The sequence below is a fragment of the Eublepharis macularius genome, chromosome 3 (genome assembly GCF_028583425.1).
Source record: "Eublepharis macularius isolate TG4126 chromosome 3, MPM_Emac_v1.0, whole genome shotgun sequence".
NCBI classification, from domain to species: domain Eukaryota; kingdom Metazoa; phylum Chordata; class Lepidosauria; order Squamata; family Eublepharidae; genus Eublepharis; species Eublepharis macularius.
In genome coordinates, this window is record NC_072792.1 from 49,424,462 (window position 1) to 49,445,466 (window position 21,005).

Consider the following 21,005-nt stretch of genomic DNA (forward strand, 5'->3'; position numbering starts at 1 on the left):
CTGGTTCCCATTATTTCCAATAGGTATTCAAGCCTCTCCCATTATTTCCAATGGGCAATCCTGTCATTCCTTTTAGTACATCCTTCTTTGGAAATCTAGTTTGTTATTAACCTGCCATCGGAGCCGGATCTTGCTCTTCGATGGCAGACCAACCCGGTTGCCCACCTGAAACTGTAGTTAAAAATTTCCCCAGACAGTAGAAGCTTTTATTTCCTTTATAAAAAATGTCTTCTTAAACCATTCCTATTTTGCACTTCACCCGGTGTCGTCAGCATCTCGTGGCTCTTGACCCCGCTAGCTACCCCCCCCCCCTCAAATCTATTATAATTCATAAAGTAATTGCTCGAAGATCCACATTTGAAGAACCTGGGTCCAGTCTGTACTGGAAGAACTGCATGGAATAAAATGCAGTTGGTGTTTAAAGCTTTAAGATCCCTTTTTTATAGCCATTGCTACATAGGCACACGGTTACATGAAAAGCTACATTTCCCCCACGCTCCGCGGCGCGCTTTATTGCAAACGAGAAGGCAAAGGGGGCGCGCGGCGTTCTTTCCCGGCGCACGCGCAGTCCGCCGAGATGACCTCACCCCCTTCGGCAATCTCCCCCTCTCCTTCCGCCGCCTGCTTCTCCTTCCATGTCGAACCCAAGAGGGCTACGACCGCGCGTGCGCAGTGGCGGTCGCGGCCGGGAATTGGTTCCTCGGCGGCGGCGGCTGCCGCTGGTAGCGCGGCGGGCTGAGGCGGTCCGCGGCATTTCTGGGGTCGCGGGAGCTGCAGATGCTCGGCGGTGCCTGCGCGCTCAGTTGCCGGTCGCTTCCTCCGTTCCCCGCCTGGGATGCTGAGTAAGGGGTCGTTGCAGCGCCTGCTGACTGCCGTGAACCGGAGGCGGAGGATGAAGCTTCTCATGGGGCTCGCCCTGGTCGCCTATGTCGCCTGTGAGTGGAGGGGGAGGCAGGGGCAGCACTCATTCGTTCGGCTCAGCCATGCCGCTTGGGAAGGGTGGGGGGCTCTCACGCCGCTTTCTGGCGGCGCCTTCTTTTTTTTTTGCTTGCAAGAGTGGCGTTGCACCAAAATCAGTCGGGAGAAAGGGTGTGCGTTACGTGTGCGAGAAAGTGATGGCAATTCTGGGAGTTTGTAAAAGAGGTTGACCGTCCAAAGCGGTGAAGTTTACAGGTCTCCCTGCAATAAAGTTACTTGGGGAGAAGGAAGGAAAGAAGGAAGGGCATCTGTGTTCCCATATGTGACCATCTTTTCTGCCGCTTCGTATTTTCGCGGTGACTTTAGAGAGTCTAAAACCCTCCAGCCTTTTTGACCCTGACGCTGTCACCAGGTTAGGCCTTGCCTGCGTATTTGGAAGCTGTGACAGTCGTCGATTTTGAGGCGCCAAGGGAAAAAACTTCTCCAGGCAGTAAACCATCTTATGCGTATACAATTTAGATTTGTAAGTCAACATAGCTATGAGTGTTTTTTAAAAAAGATCTTTGTTCATAGGGGAATCCAGGTGTGTTGTTTTTCTTTCAGTGGAACTGCCCTGTGGCAAAAGGGTGTCTGCGTTGTCCTATGTGTTTACTCCACATGCAGAGTTTGGCATTTAGTAGCTGCTGGAAGGCATCCATTCCTGGGTGTTGAGAATGCATACTGGGAGGTGAATCAGGCTTATGGCCAGGGGTAGCTAAGACTGGCTGAGCGTAGGGAGGTTGCCGATTCTTCAAGTGTCTTTTTTACATTGATCTTGAGATCTTGATTTTGGGTGCCTTTGCAAACTCTTTTATCTTTGTGAAGTATGGTAATGTCTTGTATCTGAATGAGATAACTAAGATAACCTGCACATGCATGAAACATCTACATGGGTTTCCTTGACCTTTAACAAGATTCTAATCTATTGGTCTGATTCTGTGGCTGTTTTCCTCCTTGTTGCTATTAGTAACAAAGGACCATTTTTTATATTATACACGCTGTTTGATATCTTGGCATAATTCACAACTATTCTTTGTCTTTGCAAAGGGGGAGCACAAGAGCTATAACATAAGGGCTGGAAAGCCAAGGAAATTGGCCTGTTATCCTGGCATCAAAAATCATGTATCTCACAACTGTGTGAAGCCTCACTGCAGTGTCCACACACTTCAACAACTACTATAGAGCTGATATAAAGCAAGGGCCCGCTGTTGTCATTAGGTGACAAGCTTCACAGCCGTAGATGTGATGGTGACAAGGTCAGAGGAGGTGTTGAAGTCTAGTGAGCTGTAGAAGTTGGTGCTTTTAAGAGTGTGTGGAGAAAGCCGTGCTCAATGTTTTAAGGGTTGATATTGCAAGGACATTTTGGAACACCCAGGCAAACATATGATGTGGGAATTGTCGGTATTTTATTTTAATTTTACTGCTTCTGGATGCTTAAGGTTTAATTTTTCTGGAATAATTTCCCCCACTTTTGAAGTTAACACTAGATATGTGCATGCACTGCTGCATATGTAGATGGGGAAGAAATGAGTCTCTGACTGTTCTTTTAATCTGCGCTGATCTTTATGCATATAGAATGGTGGCTTTTCCAGGTAGTGCGGATGGTTAACAGGAATCATTCTGAATGTACAGGGAGATCTTTGGGGGGGCTGGGACACAATGTATGAGCCTGTCGGTGAAGTACATGAAAATTGTGTGTCCGCTCTTGTTATGAGTATTCAAGTACACATGCTGCAATCTGTAATGATACCTTGAAGGCAAAAATGGGCATTGCCAGGTAAACCATCCTGTTAATGGTTGAATACCGTTTTCTTGCTTTGTTGGTAATGCACAAGACATGTGTTAAGAACATGGAAATAGGGTACTGAGATATTCAACAGCAAATAAGGAAAGGAGATCACATCAAGTAGACAGAAGAGTGTATCATGATTAAAGACATAGATCTCCCATGTTATTGTATCCTAATCCATTGTGTGTTAGTTATTCTGTCTATAGTTTGTATCGGGTAAACAGTTTTTGGTTTTTTATGTTTTGACAGTATTCTTTTCCAGAATTATCAGAGTCTCTGGTTTTCCTATGGACTTTAGGATTTTTAGTAGCTTTTGGAAAGCAATGTGTGTACCTTGATTCCTTTTGCTTGCTTAATAAAATAGTGGGGTTTGTTATTATTTTTACCACCTCTGGGTAGCATTGTTTTAAGAAGCTGTTACCTATGTCCTCATTCTTAATATACTCAACAGCATCAAAGTCCCCCAGTTTCTGCAGAAATTTTGTCTCTTTTATCTCCCTTCACTGTTTTAGAAAGTCAGTGCAGACATTATCTGGTGGTTCGTTGTAAACTTCCACTCTGCTTATCTGTATTAGCTTGAATGCTGACAAGGTGTAACTATACTTCATAGCTGTGAGCTAAATAAGTATCCTCTCTTCCTTGTGCCATGCAATAGTTCTTGGGTTTCCTTATTAGAAAGAGAGTTAACTTGTGTTCCGTTGTGCTTGGAAAATCCTGCATAATTATGTTTTGGTAATGTAGTGGTGGGATTCTTTATTTTCCGTAGGTGCTACACATAGACTATGAGAGAGAATGAGCATGAAAGTGTGCCACAAATGCATTATAGCCATTTGACATAGTGTGAATGTTGTGAAGGATAAAATGAGATAGCCATGCCAGCTTTAAAAGGATCCAGCTAGCTCTATATCCCTCTGGAACTGGTACAGTATGAGAAATTGGCGAACATTCCTAAATCAAAAGACTTCATAAAATGGTGCAGAGACATGAAGAGGGTGGAGCGTTCTATTCCTTGGCACTGGGTGTGTCAGTAAGTGACTAGCAGTGCAATCCTGTGTGGAGTTACTCCAGTCTAAGCCCATTGACTTTGTTCTGCTTATATTGGAGTAACTCTGCTTAGGGTTGCATTGAGACACCCAAGTTACTCTCTTATACACAGCTATAGCTTTGCATATGTAAGCTACAAAATAATGGGTTTTTCCTTCTCCTATCCAAACTAATACCTAGCCAGTCAAGTATTGCCACAAGTCATAATCCTTTATGGATGCAACTTGAAGCGCTGGATAGTCTGGTCTGGTCAGTTCTTAAAAGGAGAGGCTGTGATAAGTACCCTACTGTTACTGCTGTTTGTGTTGGTCAAAGGGGCTCATGGATTCCAGGCAAGACCTTGCATTGTGGGGTTCATGTATGTTCCTACCAAAGGTGTTCAACACAGCATCAAATGGGGACAGAGCTCAACTCCTGTATGGTGTAACCCTGTTTTAAACAAGGCAGAACTATGGAACGTGAATGTGTCTTTTCCCATCTCCTCTGATATAGCACAGGATTAGATGCACACATAATATAGATTCTGTGTTTCCACATGCTTCTGTGACAGTGCTAGGCATTTATTTTTTTAAGATGAGGCACTTTTCATCTCTCTCGAATTTTTCTCTCTAAACTTTTTTTTTAAATCCCTGTTTTTCTTCTAACTGATTCCGCTATGTCTGTCAATTATCTTCCATTTCTGAAACATCATATCTTGTTCCAATACTTTCAAGTCCGATAATGCTGAAGTGAAAAGCTTTTAGCAGCTAGATCGATCCACTTCTGCAGGTGCACGTACAGACAGTATCTGTCTAATGCTTTCCTATGAAATGATTAAATGCTTTATTTAGTAGCCACATGACCTTGTCTGTCTTCTTTCTTAAAGCATTTCCATTACTGGAATAGTCTTCTTTCTAACTATATATTGTGAAATGTTAACACTGACTTTTAAAAATACTTTGTAGTAACTGCTGGTATAAAAAGGAGACCTTATCCTGATTGCAGTACCAGCAGTTACTACAATTCCTGTTATAGATCTTCAGGATTCTAATTGGTGAAAGATGCCATGGAACAGCTATTCTGGATGTAGCTCTACGTATAGAAGGACATTAGCCCAAGAATATATTCCTTAATTTGAATTTCAATATTTTATTTATTTTAGAACTTGTGTGCAAACTGGGTTTTTTGCTTGCAAAGAGAATACGATTTGTTCTAATATAACAGGTATTTGGATTTTGCTTGTAAAATTCATAAATAATTGCAGCTCAGTTTTTCTTTTGAGCTTGCTGTGTCTTAAGAGACAAGACAATGTTGTATGTCACAGCTGCTGTATTGTTTTGACAGATATTCTTTCGGAGAATGAGGTGGAGCTTCACTCTTGAGATGTTTACCTTTTCAACTTTTTCTGTAAGATCACAGTTGTGCTAAATGGAACATTTGATTAATTATGTTATGTGAAAGGACCTACAGAAGCTTTAGTCTAAAGCTTCTGCCAGGTCATTGGATGCACAGCTGTAGATCCAAGCATGCTTTTCTGTGCGGAGGGAGAGCATTGCTGATGTATAGTGAGCCATTTATCTACCAGTCTTGTAGGGAAAAGGAACATGTTATTAGCAGTAATCAGCAGTCAGATTTACTCAATTCATCTTTATTACCTAGGATGAGAGAGAAACTGTCTGTAAGCAGAATGATTACTCTTGGATAAAATGGACTTTCCTTGCTCAGCCAGTTGCAAGTGAGGTAAAATTTCTGATTCAGCTCTCTGTAACACTTGGTAGCAATTATAGCATTCAGAAAAAGTTTGGCTCACCTTTTGGATTAGTAGACTATTCAAAGTCCTACTTCTCAGAAGTCCTACTTCTAACTCTTCCAGGGCAGAAAAGAGGCTCTCATAGAAACACTTGATTACGTGGCTAAGGCTCCACCTTGGAGATGTTGCTGTATGTGGTCAAAAAGTGGTGGTGCCTCCTCTCAACAGTGTTTCCAATTGTAGTAGGTTTGTTGTAATCTATAAAACCTGGCAGGAACCACTAAGAACTGAGTTGGTTTCTATCTTTGTAACCCTTCCCTGAGTTTTTGATCTTTCTAGAATATGAGAACCTAGGAGCTGTTTTTTTAAAATAAATTATTTATTAAAATATTTATATCCCAGATTTCCTCCCTCCCCCCAGGCTCGACGTAGTTTACCATAGTATGCCAGCAAACCATACAGTAGCAATTAAAGCAACCAAGATAAATACAATCACAATGAGTAACAACAGCTACAGATAGACAAAGCCCAAGTTAATCAGCTGTGCTCCCCCAAGTGATCGTATCAGTGCATTTGAAATAGGGCAGCCTTGTGTTTCTTTCTAAAGAGTGAGCCGGTTAGTGCCCTTCTTTCCTCCTTGGGCAGGCTGGCACCTGCACACAGGCAGAAGAAAATTTAGCAAATCTAGAGAGAGGGTATATTAAGTGGGAGATGATCTAAGAAGCACACCTGGTGTGTTCTTTCCGTGATATGCTGTTTAGCTGCCAGTACCAAAAAATAAATCCAGCCATGTTGTTCGGGGTCGAATTTTGTGGCCTTTGTAAATCAGTATGGATTTCAACTTTCTTATAATGATGCATTCCTTTCTCTACCTTCCTAATAGGGTGTATATTCAGTATCATGATTATCAGTTCTTGCTAGGTTTTGGCTTTGTTCATCCAGTAACATTGAACCACGAGAATACTTAAGCACATGGTGTGAGTACACCATGTACTGTATGAACATGTATGAACATTTTATTGCTTGTGAGAGCTCACTGTGTATGAAAGTTATGGGTGTGTTGGAGAAGCTGAAATGGTGGGAGAGAGAAATCACATCTTGTTGTCTTTATTTATAATATTTTTAGAGCCCAGTCATCTGGATAGATTACTGTCAAAATTAAAAGCTAGAGCAAAGCAATAATGCATTTCCATAAGGCATTTACATAAGCAGTAATTGCCATTACAAGTTTCACAAAAATGAGTACTACATCAGAATTACATAACAAGTACTTGAAAGTTTAAAATCCAAGTTCCCTGTGGAAGAACACCATTTTAACTTAGCAGTGGGAAACCAGGAAAGGGAGAAAGATTAATGGCACATTGGCACTTGGGCATATGTTCCTTAATTGTGGTATTGCCACCAAAAAGATCTCATTTGTAACCATGTGGACAGACTTTTCATGTTGTACCTAAGGTCTCAGGTGGGTTTGTGTGGGAGAAAGTGGTTGTTGACAACTTGGTCCCAGTCCTTTAGTATAGTGAAAGCCCAAAACAGCATTTGGAACTAGACAGGAAACTAGCTGAAAGCTCATGTTGTTGCTGTCGGATCAGTATTATATGCTCCAGGTGGCTGTGCAGTATCAGCCCCATGTAAAACATATAACAGAATTGTCTTTTGATTCTAATCTGTGATGGTGCTGTGGTAAAAAGCATTTCTAAAGCTTTTACAACAGCATTTCTCCTTTGCTGCTGTTGGCCAGGTGGAATATTTCAGTCTTATTTTTCATTATAATGGAGTACTTGTTTGTCAATACGGAAGTCACAGGTGTTCTATAAAATGCAAGATATTGGCTAAACTTTAACACTAATGATGGCTGGTTGTGCCTAGAAAAGAAAAAAACAAATTTGATCTTGGCCTTCCCAGTAGGTGTATTTGCACCATAACATAGAATGACATGGTAAAAAATGTCATAAATTTTAAGAGGCTTAATAATATGAAACTGCAGTTAAATTGGGACAGGGCCAGTTGGCGTATTGTCTGCTGTAATAAATAGTAAAATGAAGGTTAATGCCATCTACAAGCAGTGTTTTGGATGCCCTCCTCTTGCTAAAGGCAAGAGCTTAAGGTGACTTTGACGTTTTTTGATTTTGATCACGAATTGCCTTTTGTTTATGGAATCTAATAGAGTATTGTGACGGAATATCAGTTTGATCACAGTAACGCTGCCGCTACATTAATTCAAGCTTTGTTTCTCATATTTTCTGTGAAACAATGCACATTCATTTGGGCATAATGGTGGTGCTGGAACAAGAACAAGGCTGTCTCGTTTTCTCTAGACCAACTACAGTATGCAAATCAGACATTATTTTTAGAATCTTTGATGTTGTTCTTATGAATGACTTGTTGTCCATTGTTCTCTCACTTTCTTCTTTTCAAGTTGCAAAATTATTGTTTTGTTAATTAGCTGGAAGGTAATCTACAATCAAGCCTGTTTTTTGAGTGTTGCCCCATGTGGTTTCTCTTGTAGTGCTTTTTTACTTACTCTGTTTACCTTAAAAGACTAGGGGTTTTTTTCCCCTTGTGCCATCAAGAAAAAGAGGGGGCTATCTTAAATTCTCATACAAGTTACAGATGTGTACAGTAATAACCTTTCTAAAAGGATCATGGTGGTTTATCTAAAGTTCAGGGTTATCTCTTTCAGATAAGAACGGTATCATGGGGGTAGAGCCATTTTGGCTTTCTTGGTGTGTACAAAAATGACATGTTGAAAAAATTTCAGTGATGTTTGTACATAACATCTTGTCCCAGCAAACATGATCTGTCCACAATAGTCAAGGTGTATCTGATTCCACTACGCAAACCAGTTCTCATAACTTTCTTCACCACCTCCCTTAACCAGAAGCATGGAATTCATGAACATGAGTGTGTAATAATGTCGATGTGAATTGCAATGGTGCTTTCTACTTTAAATGTCATTCTCTGAGGGAATGCAAAGCAGGGTAAAGCGCTTGAAAGAGAATACTTAAAACATTCAGATTCTGCCTTTTGAAAGCCACCTATAGTTTGCTGTGTTGAATATTTTTTCAATTAATTGTCACAACTGATTTTTCAACTCTGTTTGGAGGACTATTTATTTTGGTTTCTATCACCCATTTCTGATAGTATTCTAGTAAATTGATACATATTGTGTGACTTTTTTTAGAATAGCCACTCATTAATTAGTCTAGCTTAATTTAGATATCTAAGATGGATGTATTTTGAAGTACGTCAAATTGCTGAGCAATGCTAATTCATTCCTTTTCTCTCTCTTTCTCTCTCATGCAGCTGTATGGGGAAATGTTCTCAACATGAGGTAACTTTTTAAAAACATTTGTGTGGACATAAAGTAGAACCGTTTTCCTTACTTGAACCAAAAAAATGCATATTTCCTCTTTTATCCTCTTTTTTGGAGAGGAGATGAACAGAATAAATGGTAAACATCAGAGGGATTTGTCATGCTAAAGCTGGCCAGCCAAAAAACCTGGGAGGTGATTTTGGTGAGAGGGCAAACAGGAAACAAGTTTTGGTTATTCTTTATATTTCATCCAGTTTTGCAAAAGAGATGCATATAGCTTGCCAATTACTCCCTTGAGACTAATTGGCCGGTAGTTGATTGGATCGGTTTTATTGCCTTTTTTATATATAGGTATAATCAGTGATGTTTTCCAAGTATCTGTCATAATTCTGTCCCGATTTACCAATGTAAATAAAGGTGCGAGCATTTGAGCCCAAAAATCGGGCTGTTTTCAAAAGTTCAGCAGGGAATCCATTAGGGCCAGTCAACAAAATGATTAAAGAAAAGATGGAATATTGGTTTGTAAGAACTACAACAAGTTGACAAATTCAGATATCTAGGAATTGTGTACCAGTAAATTCTTGGTCCAAGCATATTTAATATCTCAAACAGAAAATCACCTGAGCTTTGTTGGCTTTAAGGAAGTTCTTTATCCAAGAAGCTGAATATGTGCCAGCACTTTTTTTTAATTATTTAAATAATTTTTATTGGATGGGTTAATATACAATCAAATTAAAGACAAATACAATCCCTTTCATTTCTCATAAGTATATATTCCCCACCCCCTCCCCTCACCCTTTCCAATATTGACTTCCAACAGCACTCCCACCCCCTGTTATTATTATCCCTCTATCTCTATACTATATTTGTTCTTGTATTGTTACTGGTAAAGATCTCAACTATATCTTATCTTACTTAATATCCTTAATACCCTTCCAAAGACCATAATTGTCCTTTAACATCCCATTTCTTTTCCATATATTTTTTCAATTTTTTCCAGTCTTCCAAAAATGTCTTTGGATCTTGATCTTTCAAATTTCTTGTTAGTTTGTCCATTTCAGCCATGTACAACAATTTTTCTTGTCAATCCTTCAATTTCAGGTGTTTCTTCTTTCTTCCAGTATTGTGCATATAATATTCTTGCTGCTGTTATCATATAATATAATAATATCTTATCCTTTCTATTAACATCCTCTAAATGCAAAGATGATAACATTTCTGGATTTTTAGCAACATTATACTGAAGTATTAAAGACATCTCAGTACATATTTTAGCCCAAAAGTCTCTAGCCTTGCTACAAATCCACCACATATGAAACAGAGAACTTTCATGTTCCTTACATTTCCAACACTAGGGCTGTGCAAGCCCTGGTCGCTTCGGGTTTCCCGCTTCGGGTTTACCCAAACTGGGAAACAGCTTCGGGTAAAGTGTATTTCCGAAGCGGCAAGCAGCTTCGGAAATACAGCTTCGTAAAGCTTCGGGTTTGCCTCGGAAAGATTCGGGTGTCAATTTCACTTCCGGCTTTTGGGTGCCTTGGGAGGGGCAATTTCTTTCCGAGGCAAACCAAACTTGGTGGGGACCTTCTCCTACCTCTTCTCTAACAATCCCCCAAGTTTCGGGGAAAGTTTGGACTTTGGGGGGCATGTTATGGCCCCCCCAAAGACGGTACCCCCATCCTCCTCCATTCGCCATTATTCCCTATGGGAAAAACAGACGACCTTTCTAGGTTGCTAGGGGTAGCATTTTGTAAGCAAAATGCACCCAACTTTCAGGGGCCCTTCTCCTACCTTTCCTCCCACCCCCCACCAAGTCTCAACCAGCTCCCACTGGGTGGGATAGGTGCCCCTATCCTCGCCTTCTCCATTATTTCCTATGGGGAAAAAATGAAGAGGTTTGTCTGGCTAGGGGTGGTAGGGTGGTAGGGGACCTCTCCTACCTGTCCTCCCACCCCCACCAAGGCCCAACCTGCTCCCACTTTGGGGGGCCATTTTATGGCCTCCCAAAGAAGTTGCCCTTAGCCTCCCTCCTTTTATCCATTATATCCTATGAAGGGGGAAAAGAAGAGGCTTGTCTGGCTAGGGGTGGCATTTTGCACAGCAAGAACACAACACCGAGGGCATCGCAGCCGCCCCACCCCACCCCACCCCACCCCAAAGGAACACAACTCACTACACACCAGCAAATCTGAAAAACACAGTTACATGCAAAAAATCTTTATTTCCTGTTGTGATTCAAGTTACACAGCAAGAACACAACACCAAGGGCAGACACACAGACACTCACACACACACACATACACACACACACACCAGGAAAAACTCCTCCCCCCTCTAACCACACACACATACACAATGTAGAAATTAAAAAAAAAATTCACTCCCACTCAGTCAAGCCCCTAATCCTCCCCTCCACTCCCCACACCCACCAAGACAATCCCCCCCAAGAAAACTTAAAATACTTTAAACAGGTACAAACCCCCTCCCCCAACCAACAACAGTAAAAAAGAATCAAGAAAAAATCTGAAAAAAATTATTTTTTTAAAAAAAAATTCACTCCCACCCAGTCAAGCCCCTAATCCTCCCCTCCCCTCACCACACCCACCAAGACAACCCCCCCCCAAGAAAAACCTGTGAATCACTGACTCGCTCACCACTCCTGCAGTCCAGCGATGGTCAGGCGACAGGCAGGAATTCAACGGGGGAAGTCCTTCTCCACAGCAAGACTGCAGAGACGAGATGCTCGACCAGCCACAGCAGCAGCGGAAGTCTCTCAGTCTCTAGGAAAGAGCAGAATGGAAACTGGTTATTAAATAAGTATATTAACTCTTTAAAAACTACTTCTAAATTCTAACCCCTCAGTCCCAAAGTGTGAAAGCCAGAGTAAAAAACTAGGCCAAAGCCTTGGCGCACACCAGGGAAGCCACCCACTGTAGAAATGAAAGGCAGGCACAGTAAAAAAAAAACTTTAAACAGAGCAGCAGTGGGCCAGCTTCAAGTTAACCCGCCCCCCCCCCCACCACCACCTAGGCCAAAGCCTTGGCACACACCAGGGAAGCCACCCACTGTAGAAATGAAAGGCAGGCACAGTAAAAAAAAAAAACCTTTAAACAGAGCAGCAGTGGGCCAGCTTCAAGTTAACCCCCCACCACCACCTAGGCCAAAGCCTTGGCACACACCAGGGCTGGGCATGAGTCTGCCCCTAGGAAGCCACTGTTAAATTTAAAAAATAAAAATGAAATGCAGACTTAAAACAAATCCTTTCCCAAACCCTTTGCCCCCCAACCACCCCCTCCCCCAAAGATCAAAGAATCTTGTGAGTCAGTGAGACTCACTTACCAGTGAGATGCAGGGCCAGTCAGCAGCACTCCGCAGCAGGGTCCTCCTCTTCCAATTTCTGTCCAGGCAAGCCGCTGTCTCAGTGTCAGGGTAAATTGGAAGATTCCTAAAGGGAAGCCTCCAATTTATAGCCCTGCACTGCAGCATTTTAAAAAAGGCACTCTCCTGCCAGAGAATCCCCATTGGCTGGGTTGGAAGGAGAATGCTACTGCAGGATTGGCCAATCCTAACCCCTCCTCCCCCTTGCACTCATTGCAAAGTCTGCAAACAGTGCAAAGAATCCCTCCAAATGTGCAGGTTTCCTTGCTGCTTGCATTGGCAATGATCAGCAGCAGCAAGCAAAAGCTCCCGCCACTATTTCAGGGATGGGAGGGGGAAGGAGGAGGTTGGAGTGAGTCACTCACTCCTCCTCCCCCTCCCCTCTCCAAAGCCGGAACTGGAAGCCTTGAATAGGCTTCAAAACTGCCTTTTTTTTTTAAGCAGGGGAAGCTTTTGCTTGCTGCTGCTGATCTTCAAGCAGCTGCAGTAGAGATCAGCAGTAGCAGCAAGTAAAAGCTTCCCGTGCTTTAAAACAAAAAAACACAAAACCCGCGCTCGAGTGGCTGCTCCGAAGCGATCCGAAGCAACCCGAATCGCTTCGGATTGCTTAGCGTCGGTATTTCCAAAGCGGGGCCATCTTGCTGGCCCCGCTTCGGGAAATTCCGAAGCTACATGAAGCGGGTCGCTTCGGGTAACTTTACCCGAAGCAAAACCCGAAGCGACCAGCCCTATCCAACACTTATTAGATAGCTGTTTATTAGCTATGGCTAACTTTTTCGGTGTTAGATACGATCTATATAACATTTTATAGCCATTCTCTCTAATACTGGTACATGTTGATATTTTTAAGGTATTTTTCCATAATTGTTCCCATGCTTCCATCGTTATTTCGTTATTACAATTTATCGCCCACTTTACTGTGATCCCATCTGGTCCTGGTGCTTTCCCAATCTTTGTTGCGTCAATTCCTTGTATTATCTCTTCTTCTGTTATTGGAGCATTTAGTCTCTGCTCCATATTCACTGACATCTTTGGTAAGTCTATTTTCTGTAAATATTGATCTATTTTTCCCAGAATTACTGCCTTCCTTTGAAATAGTTTCGCATAATATTTGTAAAAGGCACTGTTAATTGTTTGTTGTTCTTTTAATTCTTTCCCTTCTTCAAATATTCTGTTAATTATTTTCTTCTCTTTTTTTTTCTTCAGTTGCCAGGCTAGGTACTTTCCTGGTTTATTTGCTCCTTCAAATGACTTCTGCTGAAGTGTCCTTAATTTCCATTCTAATTCCTTATTTCCAGTGGCTTTTACTTGTTCCTGCAGTATTTTAATTTCTTGTCTTATTGATTCCCCCCCCCCCCGGTTTTTTCTTTAGTTCCTGTTCTTTTTTATATAGTTTCTCCTGTATCACTTGCCATTTCTTTTGTTTTCTTGTCCTTATTGTTTAATGTAATTAAAATTCCTCTTATTACTGCCTTGTATGTGTCCCATACCATCTGGGTAGAAACTTCATTGTTATTGTTAATTCGAAAGAATTGTTTTGTTTCTTCTTTTATATAATTCATATTTTCCTGATCTTGCAATAAATCTTAATTTATTCTCCATCGTAGTTTTTTCTGGCCCATTGTAGCTTTCCATAATAGTGGGTTATGGTCTGAACTCACCCTTGGCAAAATTTCCACTTTTTTTGTCCATAAAGCTAATTCCTTTGTTGTCCAAATCATATCAATTCTTGAAAATGATAAAATGTCTCGCGGAGTAGTATGTAGAATCTTTACCTCTGGGGTTTTCCTTCCTCCATACATCTTCCAGTTTTTCCTGATGTATTAATTCAAAAAATGTTTTTGGTAATTTTCCAGATTTCTATTTACCTCCCTTTATCTTTCTATCCATTTGTAAGTCCACAACTCCATTAAAGTCTCCTACCATTATCATCTGATCATATGAATCTTGATCCAATTTGTCTGTTATTTCCCTATAAAATTGGTCTTTTGCGCCATTAGGTGCGTACAGACCTAATATCAATGTTTTTTTAATATGCGCCAGCACTTTTGAAGGCATCCAAGGCTCTTGTGATACTGTGCATACTGTATGGTTCCCACATCTGGTTCTTGGACCCAATAGAACAACTCAATAGACTCTAGCTAACCTGCTTTTGCAAACTATTCGCTCTACCACCATATATAGCTTCTGCAGTCTTACAACTCAAACTGGGCCTTTCAAATATTTGAAATATTTGAACATTGATCCCATTCCTGGATACCTTGGTCATCCGCAAAGCAAACTTTCAGTTAGGTCACAAGATCTACAGGAAACCAACTCACATGGATCGGTATTTACACAAAAACTCCAATCACCACCCCCGACAGAAAAGAGGCATAATGAAAACATTAGTGGATCGTGCAAGATGGATATGTGAGCCGCACTTTCTCAGTGAGGAAATTAATCATCTAATCCACGCACTTCAGGCAAATGGCTACTCCAGAAATGAAATCCAAAGAGCAATCAAACCCAGGATGAATCAAACAACCAAGGAAAAACAGTCTCCTACAGGAAAAGTGTTTTTGCCATATATCAAAGGAATTACTGATCAGATGGGAAAGCTTATGAAAAAGCATAACCTTCAAGCAGTATTCAGACCCGCCCGAAAAATACAACAGATGCTACGATCAGCAAAAGACAGTAGAGACCCCCTCACCTCTGCAGGAGTATACCGTATACCCTGCAGCTGTGGACAAGTGTACATCGGGACCACAAAGCGTAGCATCCAGACAAAAATAAAAGAACATGAAAGACACTGCAGACTTGGACAACCTGAAAAATCAGCAGTGGCTGAACATAGCCTAACTCAAACAGGGCACAGTATCTTATTCCAGGACACCAAAATACTGGACAACACTTCCAACTACTTTGTCAGACTGCACAGGGAAGCCATTGAAATTCACAAGCATAAGCAAAACTTCAACAGGAAAGAAGAAACCTTAAGAATGAACAGAGCATGGTTTCCAATTCTGAAAAACACCAGGCTAACAAAACACTCTGCACCCGACAGTAGCCCTGCAGAGAAGATTAGCACATCAAGCACCAATCCATATGCAAAAGAACCTCCTCAGGATACAGTGAAGCCTCCCGTCATTAGCATTCCACACCCTGGGAAACTTACAGGATGACTCAGCTCAACCCCACCCCTCCTGAGTAGATATAAATGACCTGCCAACATCTTTTCACATTGTGACACTGAGAGATCTCTGTCTTTTGGTGCTACACCTCTGAAGATGCCAGCCACAGCTGCTGGCGAAACGTCAGGAACTACAATGCCAAGACCACGGCAATACAGCCCGGAAAACCCACAACAACCATTGATCTGGAAAGCTATAGTCAGCTTTAAGTTCAAGCTGCTAAATTCTGAAGATCTCCCAGTTTTTACCAGATCAGCAACTCATGACTGCTGTTGTTCAAAATGGAACGGAACTGTGGATATGGAAATAAACCGATCAAGTCCATGGAAATCAAGGAATCTAACTGAAAGAAGACAATCATTACTTATATAGAAGCTGCTTAAACAGGACAGGGACTTCCTCCAAAAAGATGCTGCGTGAAAATGCTTCCCACTCCATTTGAGAATTTAGTATTCTACTCAGTTTGATCTGCCTCACTGTCTTAATATGCTGGCAGTTCCAAAATTGAGGCGGTCATGCAGGATCGCATGTTGCAATGCGCTGCCAGCAGCCCCGATGTAGGGCCGTTTCCTTAAGACTCTTCCAGATCAGCACTTCTGTGACTGTCCTTTGGCAGTGGCTGATTCATTGTCCCATGCCTTTTTCTACTGTCCAAAGTATGCAACAGCCATAGCCAGAGAGATATTTGTTAGGAGATGGCTACTGAAGTATGCAGCCATCCCTGACACTTCAGGTTTAAGATTACTTCTGGGTAGCCCGTGCAAAAGCTGCATTGTGGATATGGCAAACTTTTGTCTTACTGTGATCTTCAATTCTTAAATTTTGTTACAGTGTATGGCCTATGGACTGTTGCTCTTCACAGTAGCCTTTTCTGTGTAGAGCTTATGGTAGTATATACTAGGTTTTCCATTTTATTCCTGTACCGCAGCCTATGAAATAGGTTATGGTAAGAAACGACTGCTAATTCAGTTTCCCCTGCTGCTTCATGCATTGTTGGAATTTGAGCCAAGGGCTTGGATCCTGCAGTAAATTTGTGCTAATGGAAGGATGGGTCGATTTTTCATTTTGCCATCTCCTGTTGCAGACCTCCAGTTCAACCCCCCCCCCCCTGCATTATTCCTAAGGGATCTTTCCTTGGGGAGAAGCATATTGGAGGGCATTTAGGACTGTAGCAGAAGTAAGCAAGGAAATCCTGTTTGGTTAACTGAAATGCTGTCTATTAACAGAGATTTACCGTGGGATCTAAGTCTGCTCCCTGCTGGAGTCTCCCTCTCCGAGTTTAGTATTGTGTCCACAATACTGCAATGGCTTTCTTACTTCCTGTAATGACTAGTTCTTTTTCTACAAGAGGGATTACTATATGCTGTTTCACATCTTCAAAAGCTGGTGATGCATTCAGGTATCTGGCCTCTTAAATTCCAGGTGAAAGATTTAGCTGCTTCCCTTTACCTAAAACTTTTCTTATTAAAGTCAACTTAAGGCCAAAAGTTGCCCTTAAGTTGCTGTCAGGAAATCATTGAAATGAGTGATGGCATTGGATTCTGATCCATGAAAGTGCTTTGTTTCCTGATGCTATTGGTGAGTTCATGGGAAGGCAACTGAGAGCTTGAATATTCAAAAACAAAGTTACAAATGTCAGTTGGGAGATTTGTGTAAATAAGAGTGTATGTGGTAATAAAGTTTTGCAAATAAATGTGGGAGGAATTGTTTACCTGATTTCTCACACACTGACATACGTGTATCTAATTAATAAAAGTCCTTCTGTTACTGAAGGTGTCCCAGCCATACAAAAAAGTAAAAGAGTCCTGTTTTACCTGAAATAACTTCATTTTAGCTCTGGAGCCTCCTGTGAAAACCCTCAGGATGCAAAACACATTAAACAGTTCCTTTATTTTTCCATTGAAACTCATTTAAAATGAGATGCTCAAATAGATTGCGAAGTCACCCAAAAATAGGAATATAAGCTTGGTGAGTGCAAATTCTACTTATGTGATTATATTGTCAAATTTCCTGTTAGCAGAAATCCTCTTACGCAATTACTTGCAAAAGAAAGTGTTTGAAATCTGTGCATGAACTAATTACATGCTGTTTTTAAAAATCAACCATTCTGGAGTAGTGTAACAATCTCTGAACAGAATGTGATTTGGGTAGATTGCCTCCTATGTAGTCTTGATGTAAGGGAATATGGAATAGCTGTTGCTTCTTCCTCTGCCTGAAGGCAAATTAAGAAACAATAGCAGCCTAGATCAGTCCCCATTGAAGTAATGAGAAACACTCAGCAGCATTTATGCTGGAATTAATATAGGAATAGACTGCTGTCTGAAAAATGTCATCCAAATGAACTGAACAGTTGACCGTCTTTAATTACCTTTGGTTGGGTTAGCCATGCAGAACTCTTCTGAAGTTTGTCCAAGAGGCAAGTTATTGTTCTGCATAAGCCATATTCTTGAGTTTCCCTTCTCTACCTTTCTTAATATTGATCAGAGAGGAGTCATTTTGTATGTTTTCCAACTGACTTGTGCATGGAATGTCTTGCATAGGTAGTCCGTTCATATTAGCAGTGTGATATGGGGATGGGGCATGTTGAACTTTGCCGATCTTCCTCTCTGAACAATTTGTACAACTGTATGTGATAAAAGTTATAATAATTCTTCTCAAATAAGGCTTGTTCTTTATATTTAAAAGAAAAATCCTAGAGCAGTAGAAGTAATTAGATGAATTGGTTGCATATTCTTGTACAGAAGAATTCCAAAAATATTTATAAAATGTAAATTAAAAAAAAGAATGAAGCCTCTATATTTGGAGGTAGGATGATCTTGATTACTAGGTTCTGGAGAGACCAGGAATTAGGTATTGAATGGATCGTCTTTTGTGTCCTCCTTATGACTTTCAGGGAGTATCTAGCCATTGTTGGAGACTTATTCTTGGACTAGATGGACCTTTTGTCTGATCCTGCAAGTCTATTTTTACATTCTTCTGTTCTCTTGTGGCTTTATACCAACAGGTCTATCCAGGATAACAGTGATCAAAAGGTGGAAAACAAGATTGAAGAGGTCAGTACACTAATTATTTAATATTAGATTGGCTTTATTGTATTCTCTCCCACAAACTTGAAATGTTTACCCTCATTTCTCTACCAGATATGAGTGTGGCCTCTTTTCTTTAATTCTGTCTATTGAATGGATCTTTATCCTTTTATTTCCTTCCGCTGTAATGTTGCTGCAGTTTTTGAACTATCCATTCTAGTATGGCATGCAGTTTAGCTGGGCTTCTTGCCTATTTATTCATACTGAGAATCTAATTCATTGGCAAATGTTTTCTGGAATATTATTTATATATTTATATCCCAACTAGTCCAAGCTCTTAAGGTGGATAACATCTACATCAACAAAGATGAAAACAAAAATCTATTAATATACAATCAAAATATATTCCTGCTGCTGTTCGGACACTGAATATCTACCCCCAAGGATTGCATTATATATGAAATGGCTTATGTATGTTGTTGGATTTTTGGTCGCCTACTTAATAAAAAATGTAATGTTGCTAAAATACAGATATTTCAGGGGCAAGTCTGGAATTCATTATGTATCTGTAATAACTATGAGTAAATGGTTCATGTTGATTATCAAGTTGAACTGCACAGGCTTCCAGTCTTTATTGTTACGGCTTTTATAAGGGATTAATAACGGGCTTGGAGTAGAGTTCACAGAAGGAGTATTTGTTGCCTCCCCTTCCTATTAAAGTCCTCTGAGGCACCTCTGCCAGCTCCTGTGGGTCACGGTAAAGTTACCAGCTTTTTAAAATGGCCTACTCCTGTGCTTTTTAACAGCAGCCTGACTTAAGCAGTGTGCCAATCCCTGAATCCCTGCCATGTATGCAAATCTCTAGAGTTTCTAGCCAGTGGGAGGCTGCAGATTTGACAGTGAGAAAGGGGTAGGGGAAAGTGAGTGGGGAAGTAGACAGTAATGGAAAATTCCTCAGATGTGGCCCAGGCATCAGTAAAGCTGGATGGATGGGGCTCAGACATCGATAGACAGGCCGGATTAGGTTAGGAATCCTGTGGTTGGCTCAAAGAAATTGCATGGTAGTGACTTGTGCAGGGATTAAGAGAACAATCCTGATAGTCAAGTTAACACTATTCAAGGACCTGAGATTCCTTGGTTTAGTGAGCCATTCCAAGTAAAATCCATCCGTATCTTTTCCCGGCAGGAATAGGCTGTCATTTCTGTAACTTTGAGGGTATGATACTGCAGCCCTTCTAAAGTGGAACTTTAGCTCCCCTTCTCTGTAAAGAGTTACTATGCTGATATACCCCTTTGCTTGCCCACCTAACCACTCTTTATAAACTCTTCTAAAGATAAGACAATGCACTTATTCTTGTATTGTTGAAAGAAGATGTTAGTGTGAATCACTCCAAGAAAGGGGAGGAAGAGTAGAAATGATCTTGGATGCTTGTGCTACCCAACCCCCAACCCCAGTCCAGTTTGTAACTGCAGTATGTTGTCCAGCACAGTTGTTTTCATATTTAGTCTTATTGACCACTCCCAAATACACCCAAACCCAAACTTGCTTGGTCACTGAGCCAAGCTACAAGAGACGAATTCCACGGGGAGGAGCACATGAAGGGAGTCACAATGTTACCTGGGAAGCTGAGATTTAAAAGAGATGGGAAGGCTCTGTCAGTTTCCCCTCTCTACAGTGCCAGGGAGATGCTGCTCAGAGAGTTTGTTTATTTCCTCTTGGCCTCTTAGAAAAGGAGGTGAAACAGACAGAGCCTTTGGGAGGCAAAGAGGAAATTAACAAACCCTCTGAGCCACAATCTCCCTGGCTCTGTAGAGAGGGGAAATTGACAAAAGCTTCCCATCTCTTTTAAAACTCAGCTTCCCAGCTAACATTGCAACTCCCTTCACATGCTCCTTCTTGTGTAATTCGTCTCTTGTAGCTTAATTCACTGTTGCAGGGTGTGTGACAGATGGGGGGAAACTGAGGCAACACCTTGCTGTCACAGAAGCTTTTCCGGAATGTATGTGAAAAGCTTTTCCTGCTTAATGCATGTACGACAGGCTACACAGATGCAAAGTCGGTAACTATGCAGGAAATACAGGAGTATCTTGCCTTCAGTGTGTCAGTTTGTGAAGAATGAGGCAGATCTCTGCATTGACATTTGGGAAGCCTAGGAACAGCTATCTCGTTAAATAGTTTTCAGTGTCCTCTTTTTTAGGCATTATCCAGTATTTAGTTATCAATTAATAGTTTTATTTATGTTATTTATAGTCTGCCTTTCATATTGTATTATTTTTGTTTACATTAGCCAATTTGGTGTAGTGATTAAGAGTGGCAGAACTCTAATCTGGAGAACTGGGTTGATTCCCCACTCCTCTGCTTGAAGCCAGCTGGGTGACCTTGGGTTAGTCACAGCTCTCTCAGAGATCTCTCAGCCCCACCCACCTCACAGAGTGATTGTTGTGAGGATAATAATTAATACACTTTGTAAACTATTCTGAGCGGGTGTCAAGTTGTCCTTAAGGGTGGTATATAAATCAAATATTATTATTTATACTCCACCTTTCTTACCAAGACTCAAAGCAGATTTACACATTGTAAATCAATGCAGTC

General features: G+C 41.1%; 1 protein-coding gene across 1 annotated transcript in view; it reads left to right on the forward strand.

Annotated features, from left to right (window-relative positions):
- Window positions 1-630: 630 nt before the first annotated feature.
- The window catches only part of UXS1 (UDP-glucuronate decarboxylase 1), a 55,689-nt gene continuing 35,314 nt past the window's right edge, over window positions 631-21,005 (forward strand). Inside the window, exons 1-3 of the mRNA XM_054973434.1 lie at window positions 631-935; window positions 8,826-8,853; window positions 18,391-18,439. Coding sequence (XP_054829409.1) covers window positions 836-935; window positions 8,826-8,853; window positions 18,391-18,439 — 177 coding nt within the window. The 5' untranslated portion in view covers window positions 631-835. The remainder of the gene's footprint in view (window positions 936-8,825; window positions 8,854-18,390; window positions 18,440-21,005) is intronic.